At 38.4% G+C, this 20,502-nt stretch overlaps 1 protein-coding gene across 6 annotated transcripts in view; it reads right to left on the bottom strand.

Moving 5' to 3' along the window:
- The window catches only part of NBEA (neurobeachin), an 848,387-nt gene that overhangs the window by 448,559 nt on the left and 379,326 nt on the right, over positions 1-20,502 (bottom strand). For 5 of the 6 annotated variants that reach the window (XM_073341812.1, XM_073341823.1, XM_073341854.1 and 2 more), the window contains one exon: positions 3,811-3,956. In XM_073341812.1, the coding sequence (XP_073197913.1) occupies positions 3,811-3,956 (146 nt within the window). The remainder of the gene's footprint in view (positions 1-3,810; positions 3,957-20,502) is intronic. The other variant, XM_073341834.1, reaches the window with a different exon arrangement.

Here is a 20,502-nt window from a genome sequence, read left to right as displayed (position 1 = left end):
GACTGGCGGGGGAGGGGAAGGGGGGAGGGAAAACCTTTTGTAGTGATAATCAAGGTGGGCCATTTCCAGCAGTTGACAAGAAGGTGTGAGGAACAGTATGTGTGTGTGGGGGGGGGGGAATAAACATGGGGAAATAGTTTTACTTTGTGTAATGACACATCCACTTCCAGTCTTTATCCAAGCCTAAGTTAATTGTATCCAGTTTGCTAATTAATTCCAATTCAGCAGTCTCTCATTGGAATCTGTTTTTGAAGTATTTTTTGTTGAAGAATTGCCACTTTTAGGTCTGTAATAGAGTGACCAGAGAGATTGAAGTATTCTCCGACTAGTTTTTGAATGTTATAATTCTTGACGTCTGATTTGTGTCCATTTATTCTTTTTACATAGGGACTGTCCAGTTTGGCCAATGTACATGGCAGAGGGCCATTGCTGGCACATGATGGCATATATCACATTGGTAGATGTGCAAGTGAACGAGCCTCTGATAGTGTGGCTGATGTGATTAGGCCCTATGATGGTGTCCCCTGAATAGATATGTGGACACAGCTGGCAACAGGCTTTGTTGCAAGGATAGATTCCTGGGTTAGTGGACCTTATCTGATCACTCTCTTGTTACAGTGTGTATGGTAACACCCATTGTTTCATGTTCTCTGTGTATATAAATCTCCCCACTGTATTTTCCACTGCATGCATCCGATGAAGTGAGCTGTAGCTCACAAAAGCTTACACTCAAATAAATTTGTTAGTCTCTAAGTCTAAGTCTCAAGTATTCCTTTTTTTTAAAAAAAAAAGGAGGTGGATTGTCAGAAGCTGTATAGGAAGGAGATGCTAACACAAACACAGAAACTGCAGTAAGCAGACTGTCTCTCCCAACCCAGAGGTAAATGTAACTGGGATGAAAGGAACTTACAATATAATATACACTATAATTAGCCACTGTCACAGGCTCCCAGAGGAAAAGGGCTTGCAGATGTCAAACCCAGTTGGGCATGTCCAGTTAAGACAGTTGGGAAACAGGATGGCTGTGCCCAGAGATCTAATCTAAGAGTGATAGGAGTGCATGGGGTACACACAGACAGGAGTCAAGGTACTAAAACCTGTCCCCAAAACGGTGCACTTTAGACATACTAATAAAGTTCTAAAATCGAAGCTTGTCCTGTGACAGTGGTGATAACAATGGGCTGTTGACTGTGATACGATGATTTGGAATGTGACAGCTTATTTTTGTATTTTGTTTTTTTAAATAATTGTCCTAAGGACCTTAGCACAGAATACTTTTCTAAGATGAAGTTATATCCATGTGACATTTGTGGCATATGGTAAAAACTACAAGAAAGAGAGGATGTGGGGGACATCTAGAGTCTCTAAATGACTGAATAGAATTTTTCCCACCTCAGTAAACTATTGCTTAGTTCATTTTACAATGTAGTATTTGTTTCACTGGCTTTTTACCAAGGGATTTTTAAACACCACAGCAAGTACATAAACTGGACAGCATCTGGATACTTTGGGCAAACATGCCTTAAGAACAGAACCATATAATTCATTATATTAATTATTGCAGATATAATATGACTGAATCATCTGAACTGTAAATCCCACACTTCAGCTAATCCAATCACAAAAACAAAGCAAACCCCTCCCCCACAAAACCCCAAAGCAAACAAAAACAAAAACCATCATAACTTGACTCTCAATGTAAGCAACACTGTGATGAATATGTTTATATTTTCAATGCGTCAGATATATCCAACAGCTTCTGATTTGCAATTTATTATTGCCACATATACGCTTTTTAAAACATGGAAATTAAGTTATACCTTTTGGAAATGGAGGGGGGCAAAGAACAGCTTTTAAACCATTTCCTGAGATCGGAGAGCTAGAATAAATGTTCATTCAGGTGAATTCAGGCATAAAAAGCTTTAGAAAAAAAGGAACAAGCCCAAAATAGCAATGAACTTCCTTACCCAAAGGTGAGTTAAGAACCTCAGTACATTTGTAGTTCTGAGGAATTAAATTGGTAAAATTTGCTGAAATAATTTCCAGTCACTATTTTCCCAAAAATCTGCTATGCATAGCCTGCTTAGACAAAAATGGGTATGATAAAAAGAAAACATAGAAGGTGCAGGGATAACTATGAAAAACTAACATTTACCCACAGTCAACACACTGTGGCATCTGATACCGCAGTATTTTCCTGTGCTGTACTTGGAATCATTGTGCTTTCTTAATAGCAATCACTGTACAAAGAAGAGCTACTCAGTTGATTTAAGGTATGGAGTGTTTAAAGTTATGATGTGAAGAATGAAGGTCTGAGGCCTAAAATATCATTTGGGGAAAAAATGTCAATATAGGACTGTATATGGATACCTAAAACAAACAGAACTTGAACTAAACAGAAACAGGTAAACAAATAGAACTGTTTACAAAAGTGTTAACTTAATTAATTTATAAAGCAGATTTTTTTCTCAAAAGATTAACTAACATTTCTACTGGCAAAGTCCTGTTAGTGAGAGTTAAAGGTGACCTGCAAAGGAAAAAAAATAGTGTATTTCCTATTTTATTTTATGAAGCAGAAAGAAGGCTGGGAAGATTTCTGCTGCCCCATTCCCCAGCTCTCTCCCCCCAAGCTAAAAAGATTTTATTTTTATCAACTCTTGACTTAAGTTGAGGAATGTTATATCTTTGAACTAACTCTCAAGTGTTTAGGTGCATTGTTATAAACAAACACTGTCCAATACCTATATCTATAAGTAAGAATAACTTCCTCTCTCAACTCTATTTCATTGCTCTGATCTCTGTGATATGATATAATCCTACTCAGTCTCCAGTCATTCATAGTTTCTTCCAGGGTAGGCAGCCTCTGAACTTCTAATGTAACAAATAAAAATTAAAGCCCCACTCCCCTGTCCGAGCCCGGAACCCCCTCCTGCACCCCAAACTGCTCATCCCCGGCCTCACTCCAGAGCCCACACCCCCAGCTGGAGCCCACACCCCCTCTTGCAATCCAACCCCCTGGCCCAAGTGCGGGAAAAGGAGCAAATGAGAGAGGGTGGGGGAGAGCAAGCAATGTAGTGAGGGGGGGATGGAGTGTGTGGGGGTGGGGCCTCGGAGAAGGGGTAGGGCAGGAGCAAGGCCTCAGGGAATTGGCAAGGAAGGGCAAGGGCATTCAGTTTCTGCAAATAGAAAGTTGGCAACCCTAACTATAAGGAAACAAACAAGCCCCTACCTCTCTTTTTAAACCTTTATAGGTTATCTCTAAGGTGAAATTAAACTGTTACGTGAAGAATGATCCATGTTAACATCGCTGGGTATTCATTGAAAGGCCTTATGACTTTTATTCACAAATACTAATATATAGATTTGGGGTCAAGAAGGAATATAAAACCTGTTCCACTCTAGGGTATATTAGCAGCACCGTAGTAGGGTTTTTACCTTATTGGGGTGTTAAATAGGGAATATCTACTAGCATTAAGTGTGTATATCCCCTACAAATATGCTATCACAGGAGAGAGGAGGCACTGGGGAAACTCATTCATTTCTGTTGTAATTCTCTATGTTTCTAAGACATCATTAGGACTATATCTTCATCTATATAAGGTGGAATAATTTTCTTAAACAATAATGGTGAGAATACACATACAGCAAGAGGAAATTATATCCTTCATAGAGGACAAAAAGATATAATTGAGCTTTCAAGGTTTTTATTTTTAAAAAAGGTATAGTAAGAATAGAAAGGAGACAACTGAAGGGAAAAAAAAAAGACAAAAAGAAAAAGATGAGGTTCACAAAAATATTTAAGGACGATACCTGTTGTATTAATCATACTTTTTGGTGTAGCAGCAAATATGTTTGGTGTAGTACCCGGTGGCAGAACACCTCCAGCACTGGCAGCTCCAACTGTGGTAACAGCTAGGCTGCCTGGAGGCGGTTTCTTTACAGGTACGACAACACTCCTGCAGAGAAAGAAACGTCAAGTTAATCCAACACCACAAAGAAGTGACGCAGGGGTTTTGTTTGTTTTTTTTTAACCGCTTTTGATAAAAAATACACGAAGGATCATACAAATGTAGGGCTGGAAGTGGTCTTGAAAAGTCATCAAGTCCATGACCCTTGTGCTGAGGCAGGACCAAGTAAATTTAGATCGTCCCTGAGAGGTATTTGTCCAACTTGTTCTTAAAAACCTCCAGTGATGGGAATTCCAAAACTTCTCTTAGAAATCTATTCCAGAGTTTAACTACCCTTATGTTAGGAAAACTTTTCCTAACATAGAAAGTAAATCTCCTTTGCTGCAGATTAAGCACATTACTACTACTTCTACATTCAGTACACGAGCAGAATGATTGATCAATAATTTAACAATCATAGAGAACAGGTCCTCTTTGAAGAGTTATCAGCTCCCCGCTCAGCCTTCTTTTCTCAAGACTAAACATGTCCTGTTTTTTGTTAAACTTTCCTTCTAGGTCAGGTTTTTTAAAACCTTTTATCATTTTTTGTTGCTCTCCTTTGGACTCTTTCCAATTTATCTACATTTTTTCTATAGTGTGACATCCAGACTGCTTCAGCTGAGGCCTCACAGTGCCGAATAGAGCAGAACAATTACCTCCCATGTCTTACGTATGACTCTGCTGTTAATATACCCCAGAATGATATTAACCTTTCTTATAACAGCATCACATTGTTGACTTGTGTTGAATTTGTGATCCACTACAACCCCCAGATCTTCTTCAGGAGTAATAACAGGAGTAATGAGGAGTTTTTCCTCATTTTGTAGTTGTGCATTTGATTTTTCCTTCCTAAAGGAAGTACTTTACACTTATCTTTATTGAATTTCATCTTGTTGATTCCAGACTACTTATCCAATTTGTCAAGGTCATTTTGAATTCTAATCCTGTTCTCTAAAGTGATTGCAACCCTCCACCCCCATCTTTGTGTCAACTACAAATTTTATATACATTCTACACTCCATTATTCAAGTACAAGTGAAAATACTGAATGGTACCAGACCCATGGGACCCCGCTAGATACGCTCTCCCAGTTTGACAGTAAACCATTGATAACTACTCTTTGAGTAGTTTTTCAACAAGTTGTGCACCTGCCTTATAGTGAAGGCAATTTAATCTAGAGTGCATTTCCCTAGTTTTCTTATGAGAATATCACATGGAACTGTGCTAAAAGCCTTACTAAAATCAAGATATATCATGTTTACTGCTTCTCCCCTATCCATTAGGACAGTAACTCTGTCAAAGAAGGAAATTAGGTTGGTTTGGCTTGATTTGTTCTTGACAAATCCACGCTGGCTATTCCTTATAACCCCTACTGTCCTTTAGGTTCTTACAAAGTGATTGTTTAATAATTTGTTCCAGTATATGTCCTAGTATCCAAAGCTAGGATGACTGATCTGTAATTCCCCAGGTCCTTTTGTTCACCTTTTTAAAGACAGGTACTATATTAGCCCTTCTCCAGTCCTCTAGGATTTCATCCATTCCTCATGAGATAATTACAAATGGTTCCGAGATTGCTTCAGTTAGTTCCTTAAGTACCTTAGGATGAATTTCATCAGGCCCTGATGAGTTGAATACATCTAGCTTATCTAAATATTCTTTAACCAGTTCTTTCCCTATTTTGGTTCGTTCTCCCTTGCTGTTAATATTAATTGTTTTGAGTAGATGGTCACCACTAACTTTTTTAGTGAAGAGTAAAGCAAACTAGGAATAATTATACCTAAATATTTTCTTAACTTTTATGGGATAATGCGGTCTAGTTGACCAAGCATGAAATTGAGAGCTAGGAACTTCCAAATTCTAATCCAGGTCCTGCCACTGTATGGTCATAAGAATCTCAATTAATCTCTGTTTTACTTGCAACACCTGTAAAATGGAAATATCTCCTCTTTCACAAGGATGTTGTGAGGTCTAATAATTTATAGCACTTTGAATTTTCAAATTGCTTTATAAGTGCAAATACTGCAATTATTGTGGCAATGCAGTATATACTGCTAGTGCACATCTGTACAATCTTAGATGAAACTGAAATTGAATAGATGCCATTATATGGTCTTATCAAAGCCATCAAAATTACAGTTATTATAGAGAATATATGAATATAGGACCTGATTCTCCACTGCCCTGCACCTGGTGCAGTCAACTATACCTATCAAAAGCAGTGTAAGTGTACCAATCAGAGTTCTGCACTCATACTTGAGGTGGTGTTTTATATCCACTTTGCTCTCAACAGTGCCAAGGAGTAAACTGAAAACACAATGTGCAAGACAGTGAAGACTCAAGCCCACAGTGTATATAATATACTTAACTTTATTCATTTAAAATTAAATTTCTAAATTTAAAATTTATAAATTAAAAAAAGCTTGTTGCAGTATTAAGACTTTATAAACTTTTTAAAAAAAAGAACGTATAGCCCATATACAAGCAGTGATTATTGTACTGATACAAGTACATATTCATCACATCTGAAGACAGTATTTGTCTTCATCCTACCTGTAACTAAATGTCCTGATATATGCAGTTCAAAATAAAAAAAGGAATATACCAAAGGGACATTTAAATACTGCTTTTCTTAACAAGAGGTCTCTGTCTGGCAGAAATGAAATCTGTCTACTTTTAATGTCTCTCTCTTCATTTTATAAAAAGACTATTTCTGTGGCCCCTGCTTCATAACAAAACTAGAAAGTGAAGAACAAATCTGAAACAGAAGGGATTTTTAAATGCAAGAAAAAGAAAAAAAAAGATGCTTATCATTTTTATTATACCCACATGCTTTTTTTTTCTGAACACATGCACTTCATTTTTCAACTAAAATAGGCATAATATTGTAGTACTGAAATAAAAGAACAAAAGAATGTAGCTATTTAGGGTAATATGTCAGCTTCCTGGCTACAGTTCTGAACTTCAGAAAGTGCTTTTAGTAAGGATTTCTCAGTAAACCTGAGAAGATTCTTTCAGAAAAAAAGTGTGTTTTAAGAAGAAAGGGTAGATAGATCTCTGATTCTCATTTATTAAGTAAATGAGGTCCAAGGTTAACTTATAGACCAATATTTCACCTCCCCTTACAAAAAAAATACTTAAGATATTTCACCTCAGAATTTGTTTTTATTCAGGACAGCCCAACTTTCTGGTTGGGGAATTCACCCTTCTGGTCTGCTGACAAAAAAGGAGAAGGATTTTTAATCAAACTACAATAGTCTCAAAGGACTCTTTGGGTTGGTATGTTTTTAAAAAGGCCTCCTTCCAATGGTTTGACTTCGAGGTTGAGTAGGATACAGAAGAGAATAGACCTTTAGGAAACCCTATGTATACTAAGTCTAACGCAGAAAGTCAAATACAATTAGAATGGATGTTTGTTTACTGTCTATGTCCAACAGAAGTCATTAAGCAGTGTGGCCTGTGCTGTGTCTGTGCCTCATTTAAACCTAAAACTCAACTGGGAATGCTGACAGGTGTCACATGCACTTGCAGATAGTGATTTGCTAAGTTCTCAGTCATCTTGCTTAGAAACAGAAGATTAGACACTGGGTAGTACTGGAGAGATAGGTTGCATCAAGAGTTGGTTTCATTAGTACCAAGCTTGAATAAATGTGGGTGACAGACCCCTCTCTTTCAACGACACTGACCATAGGGTCAACAAACTTGATAGTAGTATCAACCTGTTAGTAGCATCCCAGGGGCTCTTAGCTATCCTTTAATATCCAGGGCCATCATGTGTCAGAGTTGTCAGTGGAGAGTCAGATTTCCTGTGCAGTACTGTGCCACATTCTGAGAAAGGGTGCTGTGTGCCATCTGAATGTGACTGTTGAAAGCTGGAGACTAGAGTAGCCATTTCAGACATGCATGATTATTTCTGTAAAAATAGGCCAAGATAGTTCCACAGAGAAGGTACAGGAATTTAAAGTATTGGTTGTGCCTTTCTCTCTCCATATCTGTAAATATTTTCTGCTTTTGGTGTTGAAAATCTATCCTTCATGTTTTTTTGTGACAGGTCATCTGAGAATATCTATAATCTGTGGGATAATGAGAGTGGGAAGGGCATGTTTCTACCTTGTATGCCTTTAGATCTGTGTGACTTAACTTCTTTGCCTGGTAGGATTTTCCGTGAGAATTTTTAAGAAGGTAGCTGGGAACACACATTCTATGGTGGGCAATCAAAATTGGGCCTTTTGCTCGCTAAGAAGTGGGAAAGAGCTCAGATATCAGCTAAGAGAAAATGATTGTCTGATCAGGATGCAGTGCACATGAATTGATGCCTTCTTTGAAAGCAAGAGAAAAGATAGTCATGTGGTTAACAGACTGACTGGCAGCTCAGGAGATCTGGGTTCCCTGCCTCTGTAAATAGATTTCCTACCTGGGCTTTGAACCATCTCTCTGTGCTTCAGTTCACCATTTGTAAACATGTGATACTGCCCTAACTCATAGGGATGTCGTGAGGGTAGATCCACGAAAGCCTGGAAGATGCTCTAACACTACGGTGATGGAGACATACAAGTACTAGAAACATAAGTCTTACTTAATAAGTGGCCAGGTGTCCCTCACTAAATGTTGGCCATCTGGGTCAGCGGTCACTTTTCAAAGATAGAAGAATACATGTTCTTCAGTCTCTATGGCTTTGAATTGTATGTTCAGTCCAAATTTCATCAAGACAGAGGTCAGATGCCATTTCTTGTGTCTTCAAGGCTCTCTGTTTTTGATTATTTTGTTTGCAAAGTGGGCCAGGAGCTCTTGATTTCACACAAGACTGGGGTCTTACCACAAGTCCCAGGACCATTCAGTTTCTCCCTCTGCTGAACAACAGTCTTCACCACTACCACCCTACAGTATCTATTGCAGGAGTCCCGGCATGGTTACGGCTCCCTTTCTCCTCCTCATCTATGTGAAGAGAAGCAGCGTTTGTTGATGCTAAGCTCTCACATAGCAGCATCCATGACTAATGCTCTAGTTGCCTATGAAAATATACTATGCTGGCTTCCCATAGAATGCTTAGACATGTTTAAGGTCTCGGTCCTAAGTACTCGATGGCCTGAGTCTAGCCTACCTAAAAGATAATCTGAAGGTCTGGGTCACAGACTGTGTCCAATAATTCCACTCCTCCTCCATAATGGAACTTCCTACTGTAAGGGTAAAGCTAATCTGTGCAGGACTCTGAACTTTCTTGGCATGTAGTCTGAGACTGTGGGACAAACTCACATAGGAATTAAGGACCATTACAAACCTCAACATCTGCTCCTGCAATTATGCAATCTTGCCTTGTCTAACAAACACTAAGCTGTGTGTACATTTAAACAAACACACACAAACAACCCCTCAACCAAAATCCTACCACAACAACACATGACAACACATACACAATTTTCCCATTGGGGAGAGGATGAGAGAAGGAACAAACCACACTATAGAGGTTAGTCACATTGCTTAATGCATCATTGGAAGGCACTCAAATACCATGGTAATGAGAGCAGTATAAGAACGTATATAAAATAAAACAGGGCAGTGTATCAGCATTGTCAGAGGCCCAGTTTGTTTTGTCTCCTTCCAGGCCTGGACTGCACAGTGGGCCTCTCTTGCACTTTAAAGGTGTGACATCAAAAAGTGCTTTGTGTTGGCCTAACTTTGCTCCCATTGAAGACAATAAGTGTTTTGCAATTAGCCACTATGGGAACAGAGGCCAAAAGTGAGCATTTTTCAAAATCACACCCAGAATCTGTTTAGTGATGTAGTGAGAAATTACATTCTAACATATAATTTAAATGCTTCATTCTGGTTACTGGATCATATGCTCCATTGTGGTGCTCCCAACTGGGTCTTTCCTCTATATTGTCAACAAAGATCTTGTAAGATCTGGAAGTGTCTGCTAGGCCAGCAGTTCTTTTTATATCTTGCAGCCTATGGGACTTTTTCACGTGAATGTCTTCAGGACCCTCTAAAACAATTCTGATCCCCAGAACTTCCAGAATGTATGACTGGTAAATTTGCTAAGATCTTACAATGGGCAAAACAGGATCTCAGAAAAGATAGAAAGATATGCTAGATTAAAAGATTGCTGAATCTTAGGAAAGGAAAGAACAGTCCAGAATTGAAACACAGGAATTGCCATTCTGGATCAGACTTGAAGTCCACCTAGGCCAGTTATGGCTCCAGGGAAGCTGTGCCTTTGACCCATCACTCAGTCTCTCATTAAGCATCCTTCCATTTTACAGGCCCATATCTGTACTACACTTAGAATCCTGCGACTGACCCCACTTTTAGACTGCATACCCAGGTCACAGGACACTATGTCCTCAGGTTCTGGCACCTGCTCTAGACTTTTTTCAGGACCTGTGACCAGTATGAAAATGGAGTGTCAGAAAACAAAAAGAAAAGGAGTACTAGTGGCACCTTAGAGACTAACCAATTTATTTGAGCATTAGATTCCGTGAGCTACAGCTCACTTCATCCAAAGCTTATGCTCAAATAAATTGGTTACTCTCTAAGGTGCCACTAGTACTCCTTTTCTTTTTGCGAATACAGACTAACACGGCTGCTACTCTGAAACCTGTCAGAAAACAATTTGTTCAAAACAAATTACTATTTATTTGTCCATATGAACATAAATGGAGAGGAAGGGGGTTAAAACCACTAAGGGCTTACTCTCTTTGCAGGATACATCCCTAGTGGTCTAATATATGTGAACCAATCTATGTGAGAGATACGGGATAGATGATCAATGTCACTGATATTTCTTGATATGATAAAGTACTTAGTACCTCCTGAATTTCTAAATGAACTTGGCACTAAAGAGGTGTCTCAAAGCATCTAAACATGTTAGCACATTCAAACACAGCGTGATAAAACAGGGTAAAACCATTACATGCCTATGGAATAAAGCTCGATAATTTAGAAATAGAGGAGTGACAAACTGCGAAGTTTTAGCGACCAAGTGCTCAGACTGTTCTTATTGATATATTGTTATGTACTGGTACATATGAAAGACCATAAAAAAAGGGTAATGATAAATGGTAATTTTATCAGGTTATAAGGGTGGATGTGAATGGGCTGGAAATGTGCATCCAATAGAAAGTGGTGAAGGTGGGTTGTGAAGGGTTGCTTGATTTTTTTATTTTATTTATTTTTTAAGTGAGCTGTAAGGGATATTAATACCATGGAAACTATATTCTCAGGTATACCTCTATGAGGTGGTGACACAACACTGAAGAAATAAAAAAATTAAAAGGAGGATAAGAAAGTTATGAAACAGAAAGGAAACAAAATAAGTCAGCAAAAAAATAAACTAATATATTTAGTGGAAAATAATCAAAAAATCAATAATAGAGCAAGTTGAAATGCAATAATTTGGCCAAAACCAATAATTTGGCTAGTAAAAGGTGCATGTATACAATATTGCAATAAGACAAGATGACAAAAAAGCCAGTGTGATTTTGAGTGCATATCCAGTGGCACAATGCTACATACTGTCCTTTGGAGAAGCAATAAAAATAATTAAGGGCTGGAGGGACTGAATTATGAGGAAAGACTGAAAGACCTAAATGCATGTAACTTGATAAATGATGACTAAGGGGAATATGATAATATTACAAATATTTGAAGGATGTAAATATCAAGGAAGGAACAGAATTACAGTATTTAAGGTTTTCTCCAAGGGGATACGCCTTCACATACTGGAATAAAAATAAGCTGCTGGACTACCATAATAGTGGTGGATGGGTGCCTACTGCGGTACTCATGGGCAAGCTCAATCAAAAGGCAGTGACATAATCACAGTGGATCATCAGACTATTCCCAGCACCTTTCTTACCACACACAAGGCACATATGACTGGAGAAGCGTATATTGCCTTCTTCAATTGTGTCTTTCATTTTAACAAAAATCTGATTTGGGGGTCAAAACCAATTTTTTTCCTTCTATTTTTAGTTTTTCAATTACCCCCCCCTTTTTTTTTAACAAAACCAAATAGTTTAATGAACATTTCTATTCTGTTGAAAAAACTATCTTCCATCAAAAACATTTAAATGGAAAATTGTAAACCAGGAAAACTAAATGCAGGGCTTTAGAACTGAAGGGCCATTTAAATCTCAAACAGCTTTATTATGGTAACACTATAACTCAGTACGTACCCACAGCCAAAATATGTGCAAGAGTGGAAACAATGAAATGGCTACCAAATCTCTCCACTTACTATCCCATTTATCTTTTCTTACACCCAGAAAGAAAATCTGTTTTTATATAATATTACTTTATAATTTCACCTGAAGATTTAGGGTGACTTAAATGGGAACAGAGCTAGGACAACATTAAGAACTTTTGCAAGTACTATTTCTTCAAAATGACTTTTCAGCTGATGGGAACATTTTGGAAATGATAAAGTATATGAGAAAGTTCATTTTACCTGATCTGAGTGTACTTGTACTCTCTACATTAATAAAGATACAGTACATAATTGTGTTTACAAGTGTCCTTCAATCCACAATTACCCTTTGAATTCACACCCACTTTTTCTTCTCCTTCAACCAATTAGAAACTGTTCAAATTGGAAGCTGAGTAAGGATTTTGGGCTAGAATTTTAACCATATTTAAGCACCTAAAGACTGAGAGGCCTCCTGGCCAGATTTTAGTTTTTGTTTTTTATTAAATTAGGTGCCCAAAGATGTAGATTGGTGCCTAATGGGATTTTCAGAAGTACACAGGTTCCCATCTCCCATTGATTTCAGTGGGAGTTTGGCAACTAGACGCCTACAAAATTGGGACATCTGGTCACCCTATTTACAGATCTGTGGTATATCTGCAAGCTGCACACTGCTATCCTACCCAAAGAGAGATGATCTGGCATTCAAACCAACTGAATGATGTTGAACAGCAGCAAACATGTCAGACTGCTTTCTCATTTGTTCCAAGACTTCAAAATATAGGAATTTCTGCATAAATACAGATGCAGAAATGCTTCTTATTAAAATGACTCTCCAAAGTATGGAATGTTTATAGCACTCATTACACAATTTAAAAAGAAAAGGAGTACTTAGAGAGGTGCCACAAGTACTCCTTTTCTTTTTGCAGATACAGACTAACACGGCTGCTACTCAAACAATTTAAAAAGAAATCCATAAAGCACAAAAGCAAGATGTCTCGAAACTTCAGTAATTTCTGTTTAGGAACTTTCTAGCAGGAAGACTAGTAATGTATCAAACAAACTGCAGAATATGAGCACCACATAGAATCACTCGAACAGTTTCACAATGCTCAGTGTCCTCGACTGATTATTTCTGGTGTGCCAAACCACATTTAGAAAATATATTCTGATACTAGTAATAATTAGAACTGAGTGTTATGTTTTTTTTTACCATCAAAAAGATGAGAATGGAAGAAAATTACTGGCACGTTATGTTCCATTACAATTATAAGTCTAGGACAGATAACCCTCCGTGCTTGCCTCTAAACATGTCACCCTGGACGTTATTTTCAAGGAGTTCAGTTTGATGTTAAAAGACATGTCATAACTTTGAGAATCCAGGCTCCAGTGTCCCAGAAATCTGTTTATATAGCTCATAATGTAATTACAGCTACCTTAACACAGATGAGGCAGAAGGCAGCAATATATTGAAAACTAATTGAAAAATGCAGTTGTCCAGAAACACTTGCAGAGAAGAGGTCTCTGAAAAGCTACGAAAAGCTTCAGAGTTTGAAGTGAAATTTTTGATGTTGTCACTCTCAATCTATTGAATGGCTGACAGACAATCAAACCCGTCTGGCTGGCTGGCAGCTCATTTTGCTGGCAGGTGGCAAACAATTAGACACACCAATTTGTGCCTCCTGATGACATTAAAGCATGAAACTAAGTTGTATGCAGGGCCTAGTGATTTGTGTGAAAGCATTTCAAAAATAATACTCTTTGCCGTGGCAACTCATTTCAGACTGCCACCTCCCATTATAGCTTTGAGCAGTGAAGATGACAGGCTTGAGTTACGTGCAGTGCAAGGCCGCTTCTGTTCAATCCGTCATCAGCACCCCTCGAGACCTCAATCCCCTCCTTTCATCAATATCACCTCATCATTTACATTCGATAGTACTTGACCTGCTGCATACATTAACTACACAGAAGTCCGATTTGATAAAATGTGCTGGAACATGTTTTGTGCTTTTACATTTCTTTTATAGTTATACAAGTTCTAAGAAATAATGCCCTGCAACACACATATACGTTATTCTGAGCAAGTACCATTTTGTTATAAAAAAATAAATATTCACTGTTATAAATACTGTTTTGGATAATAAAAGTGAACACTGCTTTGAACTTTATTTACATGAGTTTTGGTAAATTTTCATTTGACCCCAATATATATAAGAGGTTGCAATTTTTAAAAAAATTGCTTTAAAAGCACACAGCTCTTCAAAGAATAGTTTGTTAATTATTTTACCATTATTTGAGTGATTTCTTTCATAAGAATCACCATAACTACCAGTGTAAGAAATATATATCTTGTACCACATGGTAATGTACATCAACTTTCAAAGAAAATACCGTGTAAAATATCAATTATCTCCAATTTCTTAAATAAACTGATAAACAATACAAATCTATTACAGATGTTCCAACAAATAATTAGTTCAATACTTTCCTTCTAGACAAGAAAGGGCTTTAGGTATAGCCAGGAAACACCAGGACAGAGAACAACTAGGCTGCAATTTACTTCAATGTTTCAACGATAATGGAGGAAGAACAGAAGGAAAAAATTCACAAAGCATTACAACCTAAAATACAGACGTATTGTTTCTAAGTGGCTCTCTTAATGCATTTCAATGCCCATCTCTTACATATACTTTTAAATCTACTATCAGGTGTTTCTTAGCCCATGGGTTGTAACCCTCAAAACAGGTTTCAGGAAAGTCATGGTGACACTCTTTTTCTCCATTTTATAGTCTTTCATTAATTTTTTTAGAAAAAAAACAAGATTCTCCATGGCCTATGTCTCCTTATAGCTAGTAGGATAACACTGAAAACATGAACGAAGTGCAAACTGATGCCATGATACCTGCCTGAACCTGCAGGCAGCCCACATTAATACCTTTGGATACGACTGCTCCATTCATCTCTGCCTAGGCCCTGTGGACTCTGATACTGCAGCCATGACATTTCGCATTTTTTCCAAATTGTCATGGAATCCAGTATTTTTCTATTTTGTCATACACAACATTATGGTTTGTCTCCCTGCCCTGCTGGGACCTCCCTGCAGCTGTCTTTTGATCACTCAGTTGGAAGTTAATTAGATTACAATGCATGTTCCCTAGACTTCCATGGAACCAGGCAGCAGGGTGTCTTTTTTCCTCTCTTCTATGGATCTCTCTCTTGAAGCTTTCCCCTATGGCAGATTTAGATCAAAGCTTGCACCAGAATGTTTGTCAGCAACCACAATACCTCAAAGAAGCCATTGCAGCAGATGACAAGGGAACGTGGGCAGGCATACAACCATTGAAAGCAGGGAGCACTGAGCTATTTGGGGACCAAGAATCCATCTTTACAAAAGAAAACCTTTGGATTCTTCTAGTGAAAATTTATGGGTTTACAAAATCAGAAGACAGTTTTAATAGCAATACCATATACACAAAAACTCTGAGCATTTCCCAGTAACACCAAGTGTAATAGCCAAAGCTGCCCAGCCTCACATAACTGGGCAAAATACTGAATGCTCCCTGAGTCTCAGATGGGGGAAATCTGCTGCTGCCAGTCAAATCAAAGCTGTTCACTTTTTCCAGTGACTAATTTATAATAGCTGCAAGAACCGCTGTTTAGCCAAGTAAGGACAACTAGTACTACTTAGTACAAGTGAACGAAGATACAGGTGTGTCTTCTTTTGCCAGCTTTTAATATCTATCTGGTATGAGTGGGAAGGAATCAAACACAAGAACTTCCTCTTTTCCTGTCCACTGACAGGATATGCTATATTCCTTGGTGAATACGACTCTGCTGTTACAAAATACTTCACTGATCAGCACCGGCCTTCTCTGAATTATTCTTTCTAGAGGTGGAATGTGGTATGTGTCAAACTGGAATTTGTCAACGTGTATCAGGAGCAGAGTCTTGTTGCAACCACTCTGCCCTTCCCATATTAATAAGTGGGAGGGAGCCCTCAGCTAACGGGTGTCCCAGGACATGCCTGATGAGGATAAGTTGTGTGCGGGGTGTTGGTATAGAAAAGATTGAGAACCACTGATCTATACACTTGGACTAAATCCTGAGATAACAATCTGCTTTGACTAGCATGCAGTGTATTCAAAGATTGGGACTCAGTCTTTTCAGTCACTCTCTTTCACTGGCTCTCTTGCTGCTCAAGGGATGGAGTAAACTGCACCACACATAAACATAGTGCAGCACATGCTGTCAAGTGCAGTGGTACAGCCATGCCACCCGTAACAGTAAGGGGTAGAGCCAATGGTCTGCCCATTTTCTCATTCCATTACATCCCATCTCCCCCACAGGCACCTCTCACACACCTGTGCCACAGCATTAGCCAGGACACAGTTTGACCCTATAGTAACAAGAAAATAAAACCAACAAATCCTTAATGTCTATACAACCTTAATAAAGTTATTAAAAAGCTGACAATTGCATATAACCTTAGCTCCTGAATCTGTACTGAGAACCATTAATGTAGATGCACAAGTTCACCTGGAGTCTCACTGAAATTAACAGGACTCTGTGAGTGAAGATTCTGATGAAGGCTTAGAGCCCACATGCAGTGTTACAATCAAAAAGGGAAATTAATGTTAAAGTTTGAGTATTTACTATTTCTTAAGCAACTATCATGTAATTTGTAGTGTACATCAATGGTTCCCAAACTTTTCCGCATCACGCCCCCTTTTTAATTGTCACGCCCCCACCTCTCCTTTACCATCATCCAACCACGCTTTTAACAAATTCAGTTTGTAATTTAAAATTTAAAACAAACGCAAACTTGGTATACATTTTTTTAATTTAAAATTAAAAATAAGCACAAATAGTTTTTCTTGGCTCAAAAATTTAATAAAATGTAATTTAAAATAAGAAATAGCATGAACAAAACAAATTTAATGTGAAGGATGATGCTGCATTTTCTTCATGAGTTGGGGAATCCTAGTTTTGAAAGATGAAAGTGCACAATGCAAATCGTTTTTGACATCCAGTCGATTTCTTTGTTTTGTTTATTATTATGACTAAACTTGAAAAGCTTTTTTCACAGAGGTACATAGATGAAAATGGAAGAATAATGGTGCTTCTTCTCCAACTTTTGGGTAAACTGTGAAATATTTTATCCAAAATTCCTCCAGGCTTAAGTTTTTGAAAATATCTTTCGCACTTGAATCGTATTTCATTCTGAGTGCTTATTCTTGCAATACTTCTGGCAATGAATCCCCATCAATGTTGAACAGATTACGTGCTAATTTATGAACGGGGTTGCCAGAAAAGTTGTCTGGAAAATAGCGGATGAATTCATCAACAAGGCAGTCCAGACGAAACACGGTTTTGTTCTTCGCATCTGCTTTACAAAGTTCTTGGAAACCTTCATTTTCAACGAGTGATGAAAATGTTGGAAAAGACAAAAAGTTAGGCATCTGAGCTTGCATTCGACATTTCCAAAGCTTGATTTTTTTCCGTAAATGCTTTGATGGCATTGTGGTGCACTATAATGTTTGCAGCATTGTTTCCTTGCAGCTTCAAATTGAGATTGTTCAAAGATTCAAAAATGTCCACAAGGTATGCCAGTGAAAGTTGAAACGTGTGGTCCGTAAACACACAATATAACTCTTCTTTTTTCTGTTACTTCAGGAAAATTTCCGCTTTGTCTTTCAGTACAAATAATTTCGAAAGCATATTCCCTTTGGAAAGCCATCATACCTCCATGTGAAACAAAAGAATTTTATTATCCGCTCCCAAATCCAAACAAAGAGCTGCAAAAAGTCTCGTATTTAAAGCGCTGTTCTTCACAAAATGGACAATTTTGATGGCAAAATTCAACAAGTCAAGTAGGTCATCTGGAAGGGTTTTAGCAGCCAACACTTGTCTGTGTATGACGCAGTGAGCCGCGGTTATGGCTGGATTTTTTTCTTTCACCAATGTTACAACTCCAGAGCGAGAGCCACATATCGCTGGAGCACCATCTGTGCATACGCCAACCAGTTTTCCCCCTGAAAGTCCATTTTCTTCAAAAAAAAGTCAGAAATCATTTTCATAACATCAGAAGCCTATGATGTGGTTGTCAATTCCTTTGAAAAAAGCAGTTCTTCTTTCACAGTTCCATCGTTAATTAATCGAATGTAGACGAGCAACTGACAGCATTGTGCTACATCAGTGGTATCGTCACACTGAATTGCAAAAAAGGAGAAGCTTTCACTGCCTCCACACTTGAAGTTTTAAATCTTTTGCCTTATCATCGATTCAATGTTTCACGGAATTGTCGGAAAGTGAAATTTCCGCTATTTTTTTCTTGCTTTCGGCACCAAGCACAATATCAGCTGCTTTCAACAAGCAAGAGTTTCTCCTATTATGTGCGCTTTCTTGGCTTTAGCGATGAGCAATGACAGTTCATAAGATGCTTCTACCACTTTGGCCGACGCTTGATGAAAAGCTACAGTAGCGTCCTGCCTCACACATTTTAAATTTTGAAGTTTAGCAGCAAAACACTCTTTTGGTTTGTCTTTCAAAGCCCTGCAGTTCTTTGTCAAGTGTCGCTCAAGAAGACTAGATCTCAATGAATCATTACTAGAACTGTGTGGCATACTACGCATTGAGGATGATCTCTCCAGTTTTTTCTCCATGACGGTGAAACCATACTTAATGTAGTCTTCACCATACTTCCTTTTCTTAATCATAGCCATAATATACTAATAAAAAAATCTATAAAATAATTTTCCTGATTTGTGAATAATAACTGACGCAAGTTAATTTGAGTTATCACAAATGTATATTTACTACTACTATTATGTAAAGTTGTGTGCTGCCCTATATATACCCCACCACCAGTCTGGCAAGTAGCCGGTCTTGCGCGGTGAGTGGTGGAGGTAACCACTGCCATGATAGAACAGTCTCAAACACTCTTGCAAGTGAGCTAGGAAGTTTTAAGAAGTTTCACTACTTTCTACATCATTCTTTGGCCTCCCCGCAAACTGAAACGGCACTCCAACACATTGAAAGGCAAAGAAATAAAAAATATTTGCATTTTGTGGTATGAAATTAAAACATTGCAGTAATATACTTGTATTTATAGTTGTATTTTTATTATTGTACTTTGTTATACCTTTATTCTTGTCTACTTGTATTCATAATAAAAATGAGAAGATTTTTAATACTTTATTGTAGTTAAATAATATAGTCTTGTAATTGGACAATTTTATGAATAGTTATAATTATGTATACAGAATATGTATAATTTATTGTCTGTTGGTCTATTACAGGGGTGGGCAAACTTTTTGGCCCAAAGGCCACATCAGGGTTGCACACTGGTATGGAGGGCTGGGTAGGGAAGGCTGTGCCTCCCCAAACAGCCTGGCCCCTGCCCCCTCCCACTTCCTGCCCCCTGACAGCCCCCCTCAGAACCCCGACACATCCAACCCCTCCAATCCTTGTCCCATGATCGCCCTCTCCCGGGACCCCACCCCCTATCCAACCCTCCTCACCTCCCCACTCCCCAGCCCATTACCATGCCACACAGAGCAGCAGGACAGACTTATTGGAAAACCTGGAAGGTGGGCAGGTGTAAGCTGCGCTGCCCGTGCTGCCCGCGTGGCTGCAGAGGAAGGGGGACAGCGGGGGAGGGGCCAGGGGCTAGCCTCTCCGCCAAGAGCTCAAGGGCTGGGCAACACGGTCCCGCGGGCCGTAGTTTGCCCACCTCTGGTCTATTAAATAAACAAACAAACAAATAAAAAAATGTTTACACTAATAAAAAAATTTCGTTATGAAAATTTCACAGCCTCATACCCCCCTTGGAATTTCTTCACGCCCCGCAGGGGGGCACACCTGCCAGTTTGGGAACCAATGGTGTACATGCTGTACTGCTCAATGTAAAAGAAAACAGCTTTGAATATATTTGAGAATATGATGGTTGCTCACACAGAAAAAACCTCCAACAATACAAGGTTTTTCATCTATTCCCCCCCTTGAAACCAACCCAAATTACCATATGTAAGTTGATGAATGGAAAAAAAAAAAAAGCTTCTTCCTAATAAACTAGGCAATACATAGACACTCTCTCTCTCTCTGAAATGATCAAAAGAACTAAGATATTTTTGGGAAGACCACATTCCCTTTTTGATATTCCAGTCCCAGTCCATTCCCTGCCTCTCTTCCAAAAGGTACAATCTTATTGTTTATTGAATTAGTTCACTGAGGCAGCCTCCAACAATTTTGTCTTATCAGCTTCACTACACTTGTGTAGTGCTTCCTAACGTCATATTATAAGTTTTTATCCTGTAATTTTCATTTATCCTTTTTCTCCTTACTATTTACATTAACCTGGAACTATTGACTGGA

Source organism: Lepidochelys kempii, chromosome 1 (genome assembly GCF_965140265.1).
Source record: "Lepidochelys kempii isolate rLepKem1 chromosome 1, rLepKem1.hap2, whole genome shotgun sequence".
In the NCBI taxonomy this organism is placed as follows: domain Eukaryota; kingdom Metazoa; phylum Chordata; order Testudines; family Cheloniidae; genus Lepidochelys; species Lepidochelys kempii.
The sequence above is the reverse complement of the archived record's forward strand: the minus strand, read 5'-3'. Positions and strand labels throughout refer to the sequence as shown.